The sequence below is a fragment of the Coturnix japonica genome, chromosome Z (assembly GCF_001577835.2).
Source record: "Coturnix japonica isolate 7356 chromosome Z, Coturnix japonica 2.1, whole genome shotgun sequence".
NCBI classification, from domain to species: domain Eukaryota; kingdom Metazoa; phylum Chordata; class Aves; order Galliformes; family Phasianidae; genus Coturnix; species Coturnix japonica.
In genome coordinates this window covers 11,178,780-11,191,158 of record NC_029547.1, presented here as the reverse complement: position 1 = coordinate 11,191,158, position 12,379 = coordinate 11,178,780, and the positions used below count along the sequence as shown (strand labels likewise).

Genomic DNA, 12,379 nt, shown 5'->3' with positions numbered 1-12,379 from the left:
GATTTTCCTAGGCACAGCAGTGAATCTCACTGGCCTGTAGTTTCCCAGGTCATCCTTTCTCTTTCTTTAAAATGGGAGTAATGTTTCCCTTTCTCCAGTCACCGGGGACTTCACCAGATAGCCATGATTTTTCAAATATGATGGAGAGCAGCTTGGCAATCATGTCAGCCATCTCTTTCAGAACTCTAGGATGGATATCATCCGGCCCTATGGACTTATACACATTCAGTTTCATGCAGAGGTCTTGGACATGTTTGACTGTTACAGTGGAACAAAATTCACTCCCCCATACCCTTACGTAAAGCTTCAGGGCCCTGAGTGACTTGGGAAGCCTTGACCACCCATGAAGACCGAGGCAAAGCACTCATTGAGTACCTTAGCTTTTTCTATGTCTGAGGAAGCCAGCTCCCTCATTACCTTTTAGCAGAGGGAGAATACTCTCCTTGGCCTGTCTCCTCCTGCCTTCTACCTTGTTATCTTTCACATCCTTTGCTAAATTCAGCTCCATCTGTGTCTTGGCTTTCCTAATCCTTTCTTTACACACACAAACAGCAGGGCTGTGTTTCTCCCAGGCTACAAAACCTTGCTTCCACTTCCCGAATATTTTCCTCTTTTCCTTCAGTTTAAGCTGTAGGTCCTTGTGCAGCCATGTCCCCCTGCTTGACTACTTCTACTGGGGTATGGAAAGCTGTTGTGCTCTCAGAACAGTGTCCCTAAAGTGCTGCCTGTTCTGTACTGTACCATAGCCATTAAGGACAGTTTCTCAGGGGATCCCACTCAGTTCGATGAGCAGCCAGAATTTTGCTCTCCTGAAGCACAGGGTCCTGATTCTACTTTTTGCCAGGCCTGCGTTCTTCCAGATCACCAGCTCCACCAGGGCATGATCTGATCACTGCAGCCCAGGCTACCCTGAGTCTTAATCTTTCTAATGCTCTCCACTGCATTGGTGAGCACCAGATCCAGTACCTCACCTTGGGTTGGTCCATCTATTATCTAGACCAAGAAGTCATCCTCAACAGTCTCCAGGAATCTCCTGGGTTGTCTGCCACCCACTGTGTTGCTATCTCAGAAGGTATCTGGGTGGCTGAAATCCCCCATCAGGGCAAGAGCCTGTGAGAATGAGACCTCCTGCAGCTGAAGCAAAAAGACCTTGCCAGCAGGCTCCCCATAATCAGGTGGCCTGTAGCAGACCCCAACCACTAGATACCTCTTAATGGACCAATTCTTTATTTTAACTTACAATCTCTCATTGATCGTGATTCTCAGACACAGCTCTTTGCAATCTGTCTACTTCCTAACACAGAGGGAAGCTCACTTCTGGTTCTACCCTGTTCATCCCTTCTGAAAACCCTAGTCTTCAGTCAGAGTATTCCAATTGTGGGGCTCATCCTACCGTGTTTCTGTGATAGCATTTAGGTCATACTTTCTCCATTGTGCCACAGTTTCTATCTCCTGTTTATTTCCCATGCTGCGTTCATTGATATAGAGGCACTTGAGCTTAGTTACTGGCCTTATCAGATTTATTCCAGTTCTTTAAATTACCATATTGCTTTAGAGGCCCAGTACAAAGTTAGGACAAAAAAGTAGTTCAGGCCTGAGAATTTGTAATGTAAGCATAATCTATGACAACACAGCAATACTAAAGAGCAAATTAACAATGAGATGATAAGGTCACTGTGGTGACTAGATGTATTTACTGTCGTTTCTGATGCTTCCTTCATTAAAACTTTAAGATTTGATATAGTGATACTAATGTGTGCATGTTTCTGGATTAATGTGCACACATGCTCAGTTTTAGCATGCTGTTAAATTTGGATGGGTGAAGGCACTTTTCTGATCTGAAAGCACACAGAACATGTTGATTTGAAACAGTACAAATGCTCTTCTTTAACCTTATTTGAAATGACAGATGCAGCTAGCACTAAATTGTTCCTGAAGTTATGTCTCATCATTTGAAAGTATTCTAATGATTTACTTCGGAAGACAACTGAAAATTAAGTAAACTGAATGTAATCTGTAATAAGTATACTTGCTTGAAAGGGGGTTTTTAAACAATTTTTCTTAATAATCTTTCTTACATTTATTTAGTTGCATGAATACTCATGCAGGGTGTTAACTGTTAAGATGAAATATAGTGCTATTAAAAAAAAGCAGACCACAATGAAACATTTTTTTTTTGTTTTGTTTTTGTTATTTTAGGTGCATTGACATACAGCAAAGTAATGAAGTAGAAAGAACACAAGCACTTCGATTAGTCCGAAAGGTAAAATTTAACTGCATATAGTTATACTTCATCTGCCAGTCAGCTATGCTGACTCCAGGATTTCTCCATCAGCAGTTTTTTTTATACACTCTTATGTTACTATATGAGGAAAAAGTTATAGCTGTTAGTTGGGGGAAAAAAAAAAGACTGACTTATGTTAATCTTTTTGACTAAAAATCTTTAGCAGGCTAGAAAATTCCTGCAGATTTTCCACTGATGAAGATAAAACTGAATGCAGTTCTTTGCTTTTGATATGAAAAATTCCTGTATTGAGTGTAGTATCAGTATAAAACATTAAGCATTCCTTTACTTATCCTTTTTCATAAAGAATGAAATACAAAGCATTAATCCTGTTTTTGAAATCTATAGAAAGCATTTGCTGATAAACTTTGGAGATTTTCTTGTTTACATGCTTTTTTTAACAGTTGTCATGCTAATTCTGCATTTCAGTTATGCTCAATGAGAATGTTTTATATTGAGAGCTTTGTAACTTAACAGTGTCTCTAATGAAAATAAGTTGCTTCAGAAACTGTTTCAGCAATTACTAGACGTGATTTATATTGCCATTCTATTGCTAATTATTATTTTATGCTGTTCTAAAAATGAAAGACTGTAGGTGGGGAAGAGTTTGGATTTTCTTTAGCTTGCTATCTTAAGGCTTCCTGTTTTGTGGGTAGTAATGTTATGTATGACAAGAAGTTTCTCAAACATGTCTTAAAAATAAACTTGTTATAGTGTTAAAATGTATTTGCCAAAATGTTTGGTCTCCTCTCGCTTTAGCCTTGCAAATAAAGAAAAACAAACCCCTTTGGCAGACAAATGTCCTAGACATCTCAGGAAGCTGTAAGAATGAACGTAGGACAAAACAATTTTGGAAAAGACCAATTTTAATTTTTTTTTTTTTCTATTTTTGGAAACAAAAGAATATGGAAAAAAAATCTTAACAAACTGGATTCAAAAAAATTTTAGATGCTTCGTGGCTGTTGAGCATTATTTCGCATTGCGTATTTTTCATTAGTAGAAAATATGATATGGTTGAGTAGACTTACAAGAAAATGTTGTTCCCTTTTAAAGCAGTCAAACAACAGAAACCTATTTCCCTGTACTAATACATCTGCATAACTTCAGTAATTCTTCTGTTCTATAGTATATAGGACATGTGTATTTAATTTTAGCAAACTGAAAATATGTAAGTAGATAGTTTTTCAGTCTATGCCGTTAAAGCCTTCTTTGGGATGGGAAAGTGATTTGTTTAGTTTGTTTTTTTCTTTAATGTGTGCATGCAGCCTTTCTCCTTAAAAGCAGTTTAAATTCTGCTTAAACTATCAACTGAAGGTTTTGGTGCAGGAGCTCTTAAGTAGCATGAAGGACCATTTACTATTGGGGAAAAAGACTCTTCTGTTTTGTCTTAAATTTACTGCATGTGGCTTTTATCCCTTAATTTAATTACTATTGACATATGAAAGAAAGTCTGTTTTCATCTGTGTTTTTCAATATGAAATGTTTAAAATCTGTGGGTGTTTTCATTTATTTATTTATTTATTTTTTGATGTAGCTATGCAGCTTATAATAAGGATAAGATTAGATGCTGTAGGTGAAGGTTCAGGGGTATATCTTCCAAGTAGTGTAGCAACATCTTTTGTAGACAGTTATTTTATGTTGTCTACAGCTCTCTCTTCCTTTGTGTGCAGAAGCAGGTCCCTGTAAAACATGATTTTGGTCTTGGCAAATTTAACAGTTGAATAGGTGTAATGAATGCTGTGGTGTGGATTAATCTTACAGAAGAGTTTCTATTCTTCTCTTTGTCAGTTGGTATCTTTATTGCGATAAAATAATAATAATAATAATTAAAAAAAAAAAAACAAGCCGGAAGAGAATAGGGAAGTAAATTAACAAAAGTTCTTGAGAATTCTATAAGAAGCTTTAGGATTTGCAGGATGTAACCAAATTATATGTGGAATTATTTGTACAGTTTTATCTAAGAAGCAGAATGCTGGTGAATCCAAATATATTTTGAGAAATAGTGCAACAAAACCAGATGGCATTTTTATTTTATTTTTAACAGATGATCACTGTGAATGCTTCATTGTTTCCCAGCTCTATTACTAATTCTTTGATAGCAGTTGGCAATGATGGTCTTCAAGAAAGAGACAGAATGGTTCGAGCATGTATTGCCATTATCTGTGAACTAGGTAAGATAATTGAAGCTAACTAAGAAAACTGAAATGTGTGTCATCAGTTTTCGAAGGGATTCTCTAATGTGTTCGCATTAAATGGCTTTTATTCAAATAATAAAGTGAATTTGTTTATTAACTAGTGAATCAGAGGTTGAATGTTCTTAATGTCTGTTTTTTAGATTTAGTCAGTAGATTGATATTAGAATTAAAAAATAAAGGCTTTAAAATTAAAATATCTTGTACATCAAAGATTTTGGGTACTGTGCCTTAGGCACTGTACTTTAATAATTGGCATTTTTTCTGTTCAATATTTTCTTAAAACAGCTGATAATTTTTAGGATTACTGGATTGGAAGTTGTGAGAACTTCGTATGTGAGTTACGGAGTATTTTCAGTTTATTAATATTAGTGCAAAATAACTTCAGTGTTTTCAAAACATAGTTTTCTAGTTTAAAGAAATAAGTAATTTCTTATTTTTTTAAATTATAACTATCAAAGATTTGTCTTCTGGACTGATCTTGTTTTGCAGGGAAACCTGAGCTTTACTGTATGGAAACTTAGTTAAAAATGTGGTGTAAAATTGCAATTGGTGACTGCTTGACTAGATTTTTAGTTGATAAAATTAATTAAAAATCTCAGTTCATCGCTGCGGTCTGTCAGTTGCATTGTAAACCTTATATGAATCTAAGCAGTATTCAGGAAGGAAAGGATATATTTGCTAAACAGACAAGTTTGTCATACTGAAAATCTTGAGATCTTTTCTCTACTATAACTTACTGTAGTGATCTGTTCTTCGTTTAGCACTTCAGAATCCGGAGGTGGTGGCTCTTCGGGGTGGTTTAAGTACCATCCTGAAAAATGTGATCGATTGTCAGCTAAGCCGAATAAATGAGGCTTTGATAACTACTGTTTTGCACCTCATTAATCATCCAAAGACCCGTCAGTATGTGCGAGCAGATGTAGAATTAGAGGTGGGTTCATTTTTACTTATTCAGTGACAGAAATTAAACAGCATATTGATAATGAAGTTGTTTAATTTTCAGTTGAGATTTCACAGTTTGTTAATGCAAAATGTCAAAACAATTAACCTTTAAACTGAGAGCATGATATGTAAAGGAAGAATAATATGACAAGTTGGAGTGGGATTGATGAAAAGGCAAAATCCATTAATTGTTTTGTTACATGAAAATAATGCATGTCTTTCTTTTGTTTAGCGAATTTTAGCTCCTTACACAGATTTTCACTACAGGCATAATCCAGACACAGCAGAAGGACAGCTCAAGTAAGTGTTAGCACTTAAACTTTTGTACATGGAATTGTAGTTGAAGTATTTTTTCTCCTAAGTGACAAAACAAATCAGGGAACTAATACTGAACTGTTTGAAGTTGAGTGCAATAGCTAGATTGCAAGTTTATAGAACGCTGTTAGGAATTAAGAATTAAATGAGAAAATTTATTCTTCTTGCATAATATTTCTTTTACCTGAAATTATCACAACTTGTGTCTCTTCTGGCACAGATTTCTTCTTATCTTAAATATCTGCATTGTTAGTATGTCTGCTTTAGTTTCTGTTTGGTGGTTGCACAGTCAGGCTTGGAGGGCAGTAATTAAACAACTGTATTGTGCCTGTGGTCATATAGCAAGAGTGGTACCACAGGAATTTAGCATGAGACCTATCCTGTTTAACATCTTCATCAGTTCCCTGAAGGTGCGGGTGAAGTACACTGTCATGAAGTTTACAGATGATAGCAAACTGGGGAGCTGGTAGAATCAAAAGATACTGCTGGTGTCCAGAGTTTGGGCCAGAAGAGTGGGCCAAAAGAACATTATGAAATTCAGCAAGGGCAGATGCAAAGTTCTGTGCCTGGAAGGATGTACTGTGACTGTGACTGTACTCAGACTGTGAGCCTGACTAAATGGTAAACTGTTCTAGTAGGCAGAATGCCTGGGAGGCAGACAGGATTGACAGTGTATTGGGCTACTTTTAAAATTGCATAGCTAACAAGCTGGAGGATGTAATTTTTCTTTTCTCTTTGTGCTTGCAAAAACTCATGTAAACCACTGGTTCTGGTTTTGGACCTCTCAGTTCAGTATGGTCAAAGAGTAGGAGCACATCATCTGAGGGAAAGCTTAGGGAAGAGCCTTTCTAATACTTGTGCGAAGTTTATCAAGAAGAAGTAGTCAGACCCTTCACAATGGTGCATTGTGAAGACATGAAACAGCAAAGAGAAACTGAAAAAAGAAGTTCCAGCTTGAGAAACAAATTAATGTGAGGTTTCTCAAGGGTTGAAACAGGCTGTTCCAGATAAGTGCTACAGCCCTCATCCTTGAAAATTTGAGACTTGAGAGGATAAAGTCCTGATTATTACTTGGTTTGCTCTGATAGCCAACAGCTTCCTTTTTGTAAGAAGTTAGAATAGGTCACAGTAGTTACTTTCAACCTCACATATTCTTTTTTTTTTTTTTTTTAATTTTTTTTTTTTTGTAAATTACTGCATGGCAGTGGATTATAAGATTTGGACAGTGTTCAAGTCCTAAGGCTGTACTCTTACTATCAGTGGAGACTTGGAAGTGATTACTGTGATAGGCCAAAAGTAGGTGTTTAGTTTGTAATCTTCCCACTGCAGAAACTCAACTGAAAGAGAAAGACACAATGATTAAAAATGGTTATATTTGTATGTGAGTACATATTGTGTAAAATATATAGGCACACACAAAAATGTAAGCATGTGAAAATTTTCTTACTTTTGATTTTTCTACCCCATCCAGAACCCGTTAACTACCTGCTGTGTAAATAACACAGTTTATTTTACAGTAATTAACTGTATCTTGTCACATTTGTTTAATTGCAGAGAGGACAGAGAAGCACGGTTCCTAGCTAGTAAAATGGGAATTGTGGCAGCATTTCGATCATGGGCTGGTAAGATTTCTTAATTTTTATTTGTTGACTGACAGGGACTTTACAGTGTAATGTCATGGTTTATTTAATCACAGAATCTGACAGTTTGGTTTTTCTGTCATTTCCTTCCTGTAATGTTTTGGTATTGTCAAACTGGAGGACTCCTAAATACTTTTAGACTAACCTTATAGATAAGATGCAGCCTTATTTTCAGTTTAAAATACTGTATCAGCTGTGCCTTATGGTAATACTTGATATGGGTGGAGGAATGTTGAAAGTAGCATCATCTCATAAGAATTTGAGATTCTACTGTCAATTTAATAAGAAATCTTTATGTAGACATTTTCAACAGTAGATTCATTAGCACCTGCTTTTACTAAGTGGTGTAGTTGAAGATAAATCCCAATCTGGACGTAGTTTTGGTCTTCATGTAGAAGATGTTTCTGAATCCAGAAAAGTTTTTTGTATTTTTTTTTTTTAAATCATTTCTCTGCTTTCTCTGTTATCTTACCACACTTAACATGGTAGTGTCTCATTCTTGTACCAAAGTCAGAGTCCTACAAAATCAAGTGACCCTGACCAAAATTTTGGATAGACTTTACACATGGAGTATTTAAGAATGGTTTGGACTTTATAAAAAAAAAAAATTTAATTGTAAGACTATTTAAATTGTGTAATGTTCTGAAAAAAATGATCAGAAAGCTTAGCACTGAGATGTCACTTCAAAAAATATCTTGTGTTTTCTTGATGCTGGCGTGCAGGTCTGGAGAGTTCATGGCAACTCTGAAGATTCTAAGAAGAAATTTCTGTTAGGAATGTTGCTACATTTTCCTTCCATCATACTGTTAGAACTAATACCATAATCTTGAAAAGTTCAAGTTACAATTGTTTTTGAAATATATTATTTGCAGTGGTACTCTTATATTGCATTTTCTTATGTTGTTGGAGGCTAAGGGGGCATTAATGTTTTCTGTACAGAAATGTCCCAAAGGCCCTGTAGTAAAAAGGACCAAACATCTGTTTCGTTTAGTTTTTGTCCTGGCTTTTCAGGTGCTTTATTCTTATTTTACCTGTCTGTGCTGTCAGTGTTGTTCCATTCTTTCATAACTGTCTAGACTGAGTTATTCTTTAGAGTTTGATATGAAGTACTTTATCCTCTGCTGCAGTCATTGTGTTACAGATGAAATTGGGGCATGCAGCAGTGACTGTGTGCAGGGAAATCTATTCCTGCATTGCAATGGGAAAGTGACTGTTGAATACTCTCAGGGTGGGGGGGAGAAAAATGTCTCTGAGGTTCACTGTGGAATCTATTAAATGCTCTCAGTGTGTTCATGGGTACATGAGCTGGACATATGTATTTGTGATGTGGAAGTTTTGAACTTGAGGATATCAGTTCACATAAAGTATGTCATAGAAGTTAACTAATTGTTTTTAGTAATATGGTTTAAGTAGTTATTACGTTTCATTTTTTAGTACTTCCCTGAATTAAGATTTGTTTATATGTACTAAGAACCGCCTCCCTTAAATGAATAAAAAATGTTATTTATTGAATAAACTTATTTGTTTTTAGAATAGTGTGTTACTGTAAGGTTTTTTTCCTTCTGTAACGTGAAGAAAAATAGTAAGTCTGTCTGTTTCAGGAGCTACATCTTGAATGAAGAGATTTAAGTATAAACTGAGGCTGAAAACAAAGTAATGGTTAGCTTCAGGTGGTATTCAGTGACAATTAAGAACAGTTTAAGAGTTCTTCCTTTTAATGTTAAGAAATGAAAGTTGTCTAAAAATTCTGTGTAAAAGGACCAAATATGAGAGGCCGTCAAATTTTATGCAAAATAAAATTGTTTTGAAAAGGTGAGCCCTTCTGATTTGGGATAAGGTGATTAAAAGCAATGCATAGAGAATGTTATTCTAGATATATTTAATCTTGCTGCTTAGAATTCATCTGAGATTAAAAGGAACCTGACTACTGGTTAGGCTTAGACACAACTTTTGTTGAAGAAACTGCTAATGGCTCTGTGTACATCTTCTGGTCTAAGACTGATTCTTTGTTTATGATTTTGTCTACATGCTATTCCTTTGTGAATATTGTTTTTGTGGAGATAACTTGAACATACTGTTCACATTAGAAAGGACAAAAATAACTATCTCTTAGTTATGAAATTACTAGATTTTGTTGAACATTGATTAAAAGATGACATAAAAATGCTAGTGATAAGTAATTTTTGTCATTTATACTTGTGTTTGAACTAGAAATCATTTAACAGTGTCTAATATCTCCTTTGTTTGGTGAGGTAACATTGTGTATTAATGTTTTCTAGGCATTATTAGTCTGTGCAAACCTGGGAATTCTGGGATTCAGTCTCTCATTGGGGTACTTTGTATACCAAATATGGAAATACGGGTAAGTGTTAAATATTTCCTATTGGAATAGGAATATATGTGATGTTTTATTTAATATGCTTGCAATTTTTTTTAACAATTTAGTGGTCTAACCCAGAATCTAATTATGAGACCACTAGTCTTCAGTTTACTTGACCCTTAAATTTCCTGTGTCATTTTTCCATGTGGTCAGGCTGCCTGCTCTTTCAGTGTCAGTGAAGTGTGAATCAAAGCTCACTCTGTCTAACAGGAGGGAATGGAGGAGGGAAAAGGGAAAAAGTGTTAGATGTGAGGAGACAGTAAATAAAATATTTGTATAAACAGGAATATTTTTGGCATTGAAACTGATTTACTCTTACAATCTATAATCTTATTTTCTTTTGGTTTATTTACTTTTAGTTTCTTTCTTTTTTTTTTTTTTTTTGAATATATATAAGTCTTGAAATTACTCTGAATTAAAACATATTTTAGAAATATGCTAATATACTGTGAAATTGCTGCTATCAAGAAAAATATGCTTTCAACCACTGATCTTGGTTTTAAGTTTAGTTCTTATTCATACTTTATATAGTACTGCTAATATTAAATTACTACAGACAGAACAGGCATTAAGAGAAGGTCCATCATTTTCATGAATTCAAATTATTTCAGTAGTTTGCAAGTAAATAGTAATAGTAATAGTCTCGTGCGGGTTGGAAGGGACCTTAGAGATCATTGAGTCCAACCCCCAGGATACGAGCCTCTGTGCTGCAGAGCGGCACTTCTACCACTTGCGCCACAGGGGATTCAAACACCCGGGCCCCGGTGTTGCAATGCAGCATTCCTACCACCTGCACCACTGGGGCACACAAAAATCATTTTTTGCTTTAACAATAATTCAAAGCAAATCTTTTGTAGCTTTAATAATGAGATTAAAACATAGGATTTGACGCATATAGAAGCATTTCCTTCCAGGTTATTGCCTAAACAAAGAAACTGCCAGTCACAGCCGTAACAATTCTAAAAAATATATATGTAGTCTGAGGAGCTTGTTTCTTTAGGTTATGGTGATAATAAGGCACTATTGTAAAGTGAGCAATCCACTTCCCTTTTTCTCCAGATTCCTTCAGAAAACGTGCTTGTAATAAAAAAAAAAACAAAACAAAACAAACAAACAAACAAAAAAACCAAACAAATAAAAAACCTCCAAATCAGATACCAGTTTTAGCACACTGTAAAAGTCAACCTCAGTGCTAATTTAATTGTGAACAGAAAGGCCATATTTTCTAAATATATGAAGTTGCTGGGTTTTTTGTTTTTGCAGCGGGGTCTGCTTGAGGTTCTCTATGACATTTTTCGTCTTCCTCTCCCTGTTGTTGCAGAAGAATTTATTGAGGCACTTCTTAGTGTAGGTAAGTATTTCGAACCAGTCCACACAAGAATTCTGTCAAATTCTTCTACAAATTTGGTGAACCCTTTATTTTTCCACTGGATTGCAAATTATATTAGTGTTAACCTTTTCATCAGCAAATTCATGAGGTATTCTGAAGTCCTGTTTAAAATCCTTTTTCAGCAAATTAACAGTGTTCAGTGTTCAACACAAGTCCACTTTTGTCCGAAGTTCTTAATGTGTCAATTGAAAGTCTGTAAGAAGATCAGTAATGGAGCGTAATTGAGCATTTGCACAAAAGACTGCACAATACAAATTATTAGTCTTGGAAGTATTTGAAGCACTGGTAGTGTAGGAGTGGTGGCGAATGACACAGATAAGTTACTGAAAAGTATCTCTGCATACTGAATATATGCTAATTGCCCTCAATGCTCTTCAGTAAACTTGTCCTAGGGTAATTGTATGGTTTCATGTCTATAGTAAGAGAAGTTACTCTTTTAAGTTCAGAATTATTTATTTGCAAGTTTTAAAAGTGTTCTCTACTTTTCTCTTACAAAAGTATGAGCCTGAAGAGAGTAATTCTGATGTTCCATCATCCTCCAAACTCCAATTACGAATGTCAGTCAAGGGCCTGATTATAGAACCTTAATCATTGTACTGAAATTCACTATTAATAGTTTTTTTTTAAAACTTGTGACTTTGCTCAGTTTGCATGCGAATTTAAAAATGTTGCAGTGCTTTCAGCTGGACAAATTTCATGTGTTTGTGAATGCAGGAAGACATTATTTTGATATTTAAATTAAATATTTGTCTTAGCTTTGAAGTTGACCTTACTTCATGTAGTAGTGTGGATTGGATGACTTATTGTAGATCCTTTTTGACCAAAAGTTTTCTTTAATTTCAAACCTGCTTATCTAACTACTATTAAAATAACACTGAAATACAGAACTGTAATTAACATTGGTTTTGTTTGTTTTCTTGTAGATCCAAGCAGATTTCAGGACTGCTGGAGACTCTCTGATGGCTTTGTAGCTGCTGAAGCTAAAACCATATTACCACATAGAGCCAGGTCAAGGTTGGTATTCAATAAACTCAGACTGAGCTGTTGATTAGTTGTACACAAAAGAATCGCTTTTCTCTTGCAGAAATAATTTTTTTAAAAAGTTTTTTCTAAACTATTTCCATGTTTTGCTCCTTAGGCCTGATCTCATGGATAATTACTTGGCTTTAGTGCTTTCAGCTTTTATTACCAATGGACTTCTAGAGGTAACTGGTGATATTAGATAAGAATAGA

General features: G+C 35.2%; 1 protein-coding gene across 2 annotated transcripts in view; it reads left to right on the top strand.

Annotated features, from left to right (window-relative positions):
* RICTOR (RPTOR independent companion of MTOR complex 2) overlaps window positions 1–12,379 on the top strand; it is a 71,457-nt gene that overhangs the window by 28,737 nt on the left and 30,341 nt on the right. For both annotated transcript variants that reach the window (XM_015848496.2, XM_015848498.2), the window contains 9 exons: window positions 2,200–2,263; window positions 4,329–4,455; window positions 5,241–5,410; window positions 5,654–5,721; window positions 7,291–7,358; window positions 9,656–9,738; window positions 11,020–11,107; window positions 12,070–12,160; window positions 12,285–12,351. In XM_015848496.2, the coding sequence (XP_015703982.1) occupies window positions 2,200–2,263; window positions 4,329–4,455; window positions 5,241–5,410; window positions 5,654–5,721; window positions 7,291–7,358; window positions 9,656–9,738; window positions 11,020–11,107; window positions 12,070–12,160; window positions 12,285–12,351 (826 nt within the window). The remainder of the gene's footprint in view (window positions 1–2,199; window positions 2,264–4,328; window positions 4,456–5,240; window positions 5,411–5,653; window positions 5,722–7,290; window positions 7,359–9,655; window positions 9,739–11,019; window positions 11,108–12,069; window positions 12,161–12,284; window positions 12,352–12,379) is intronic.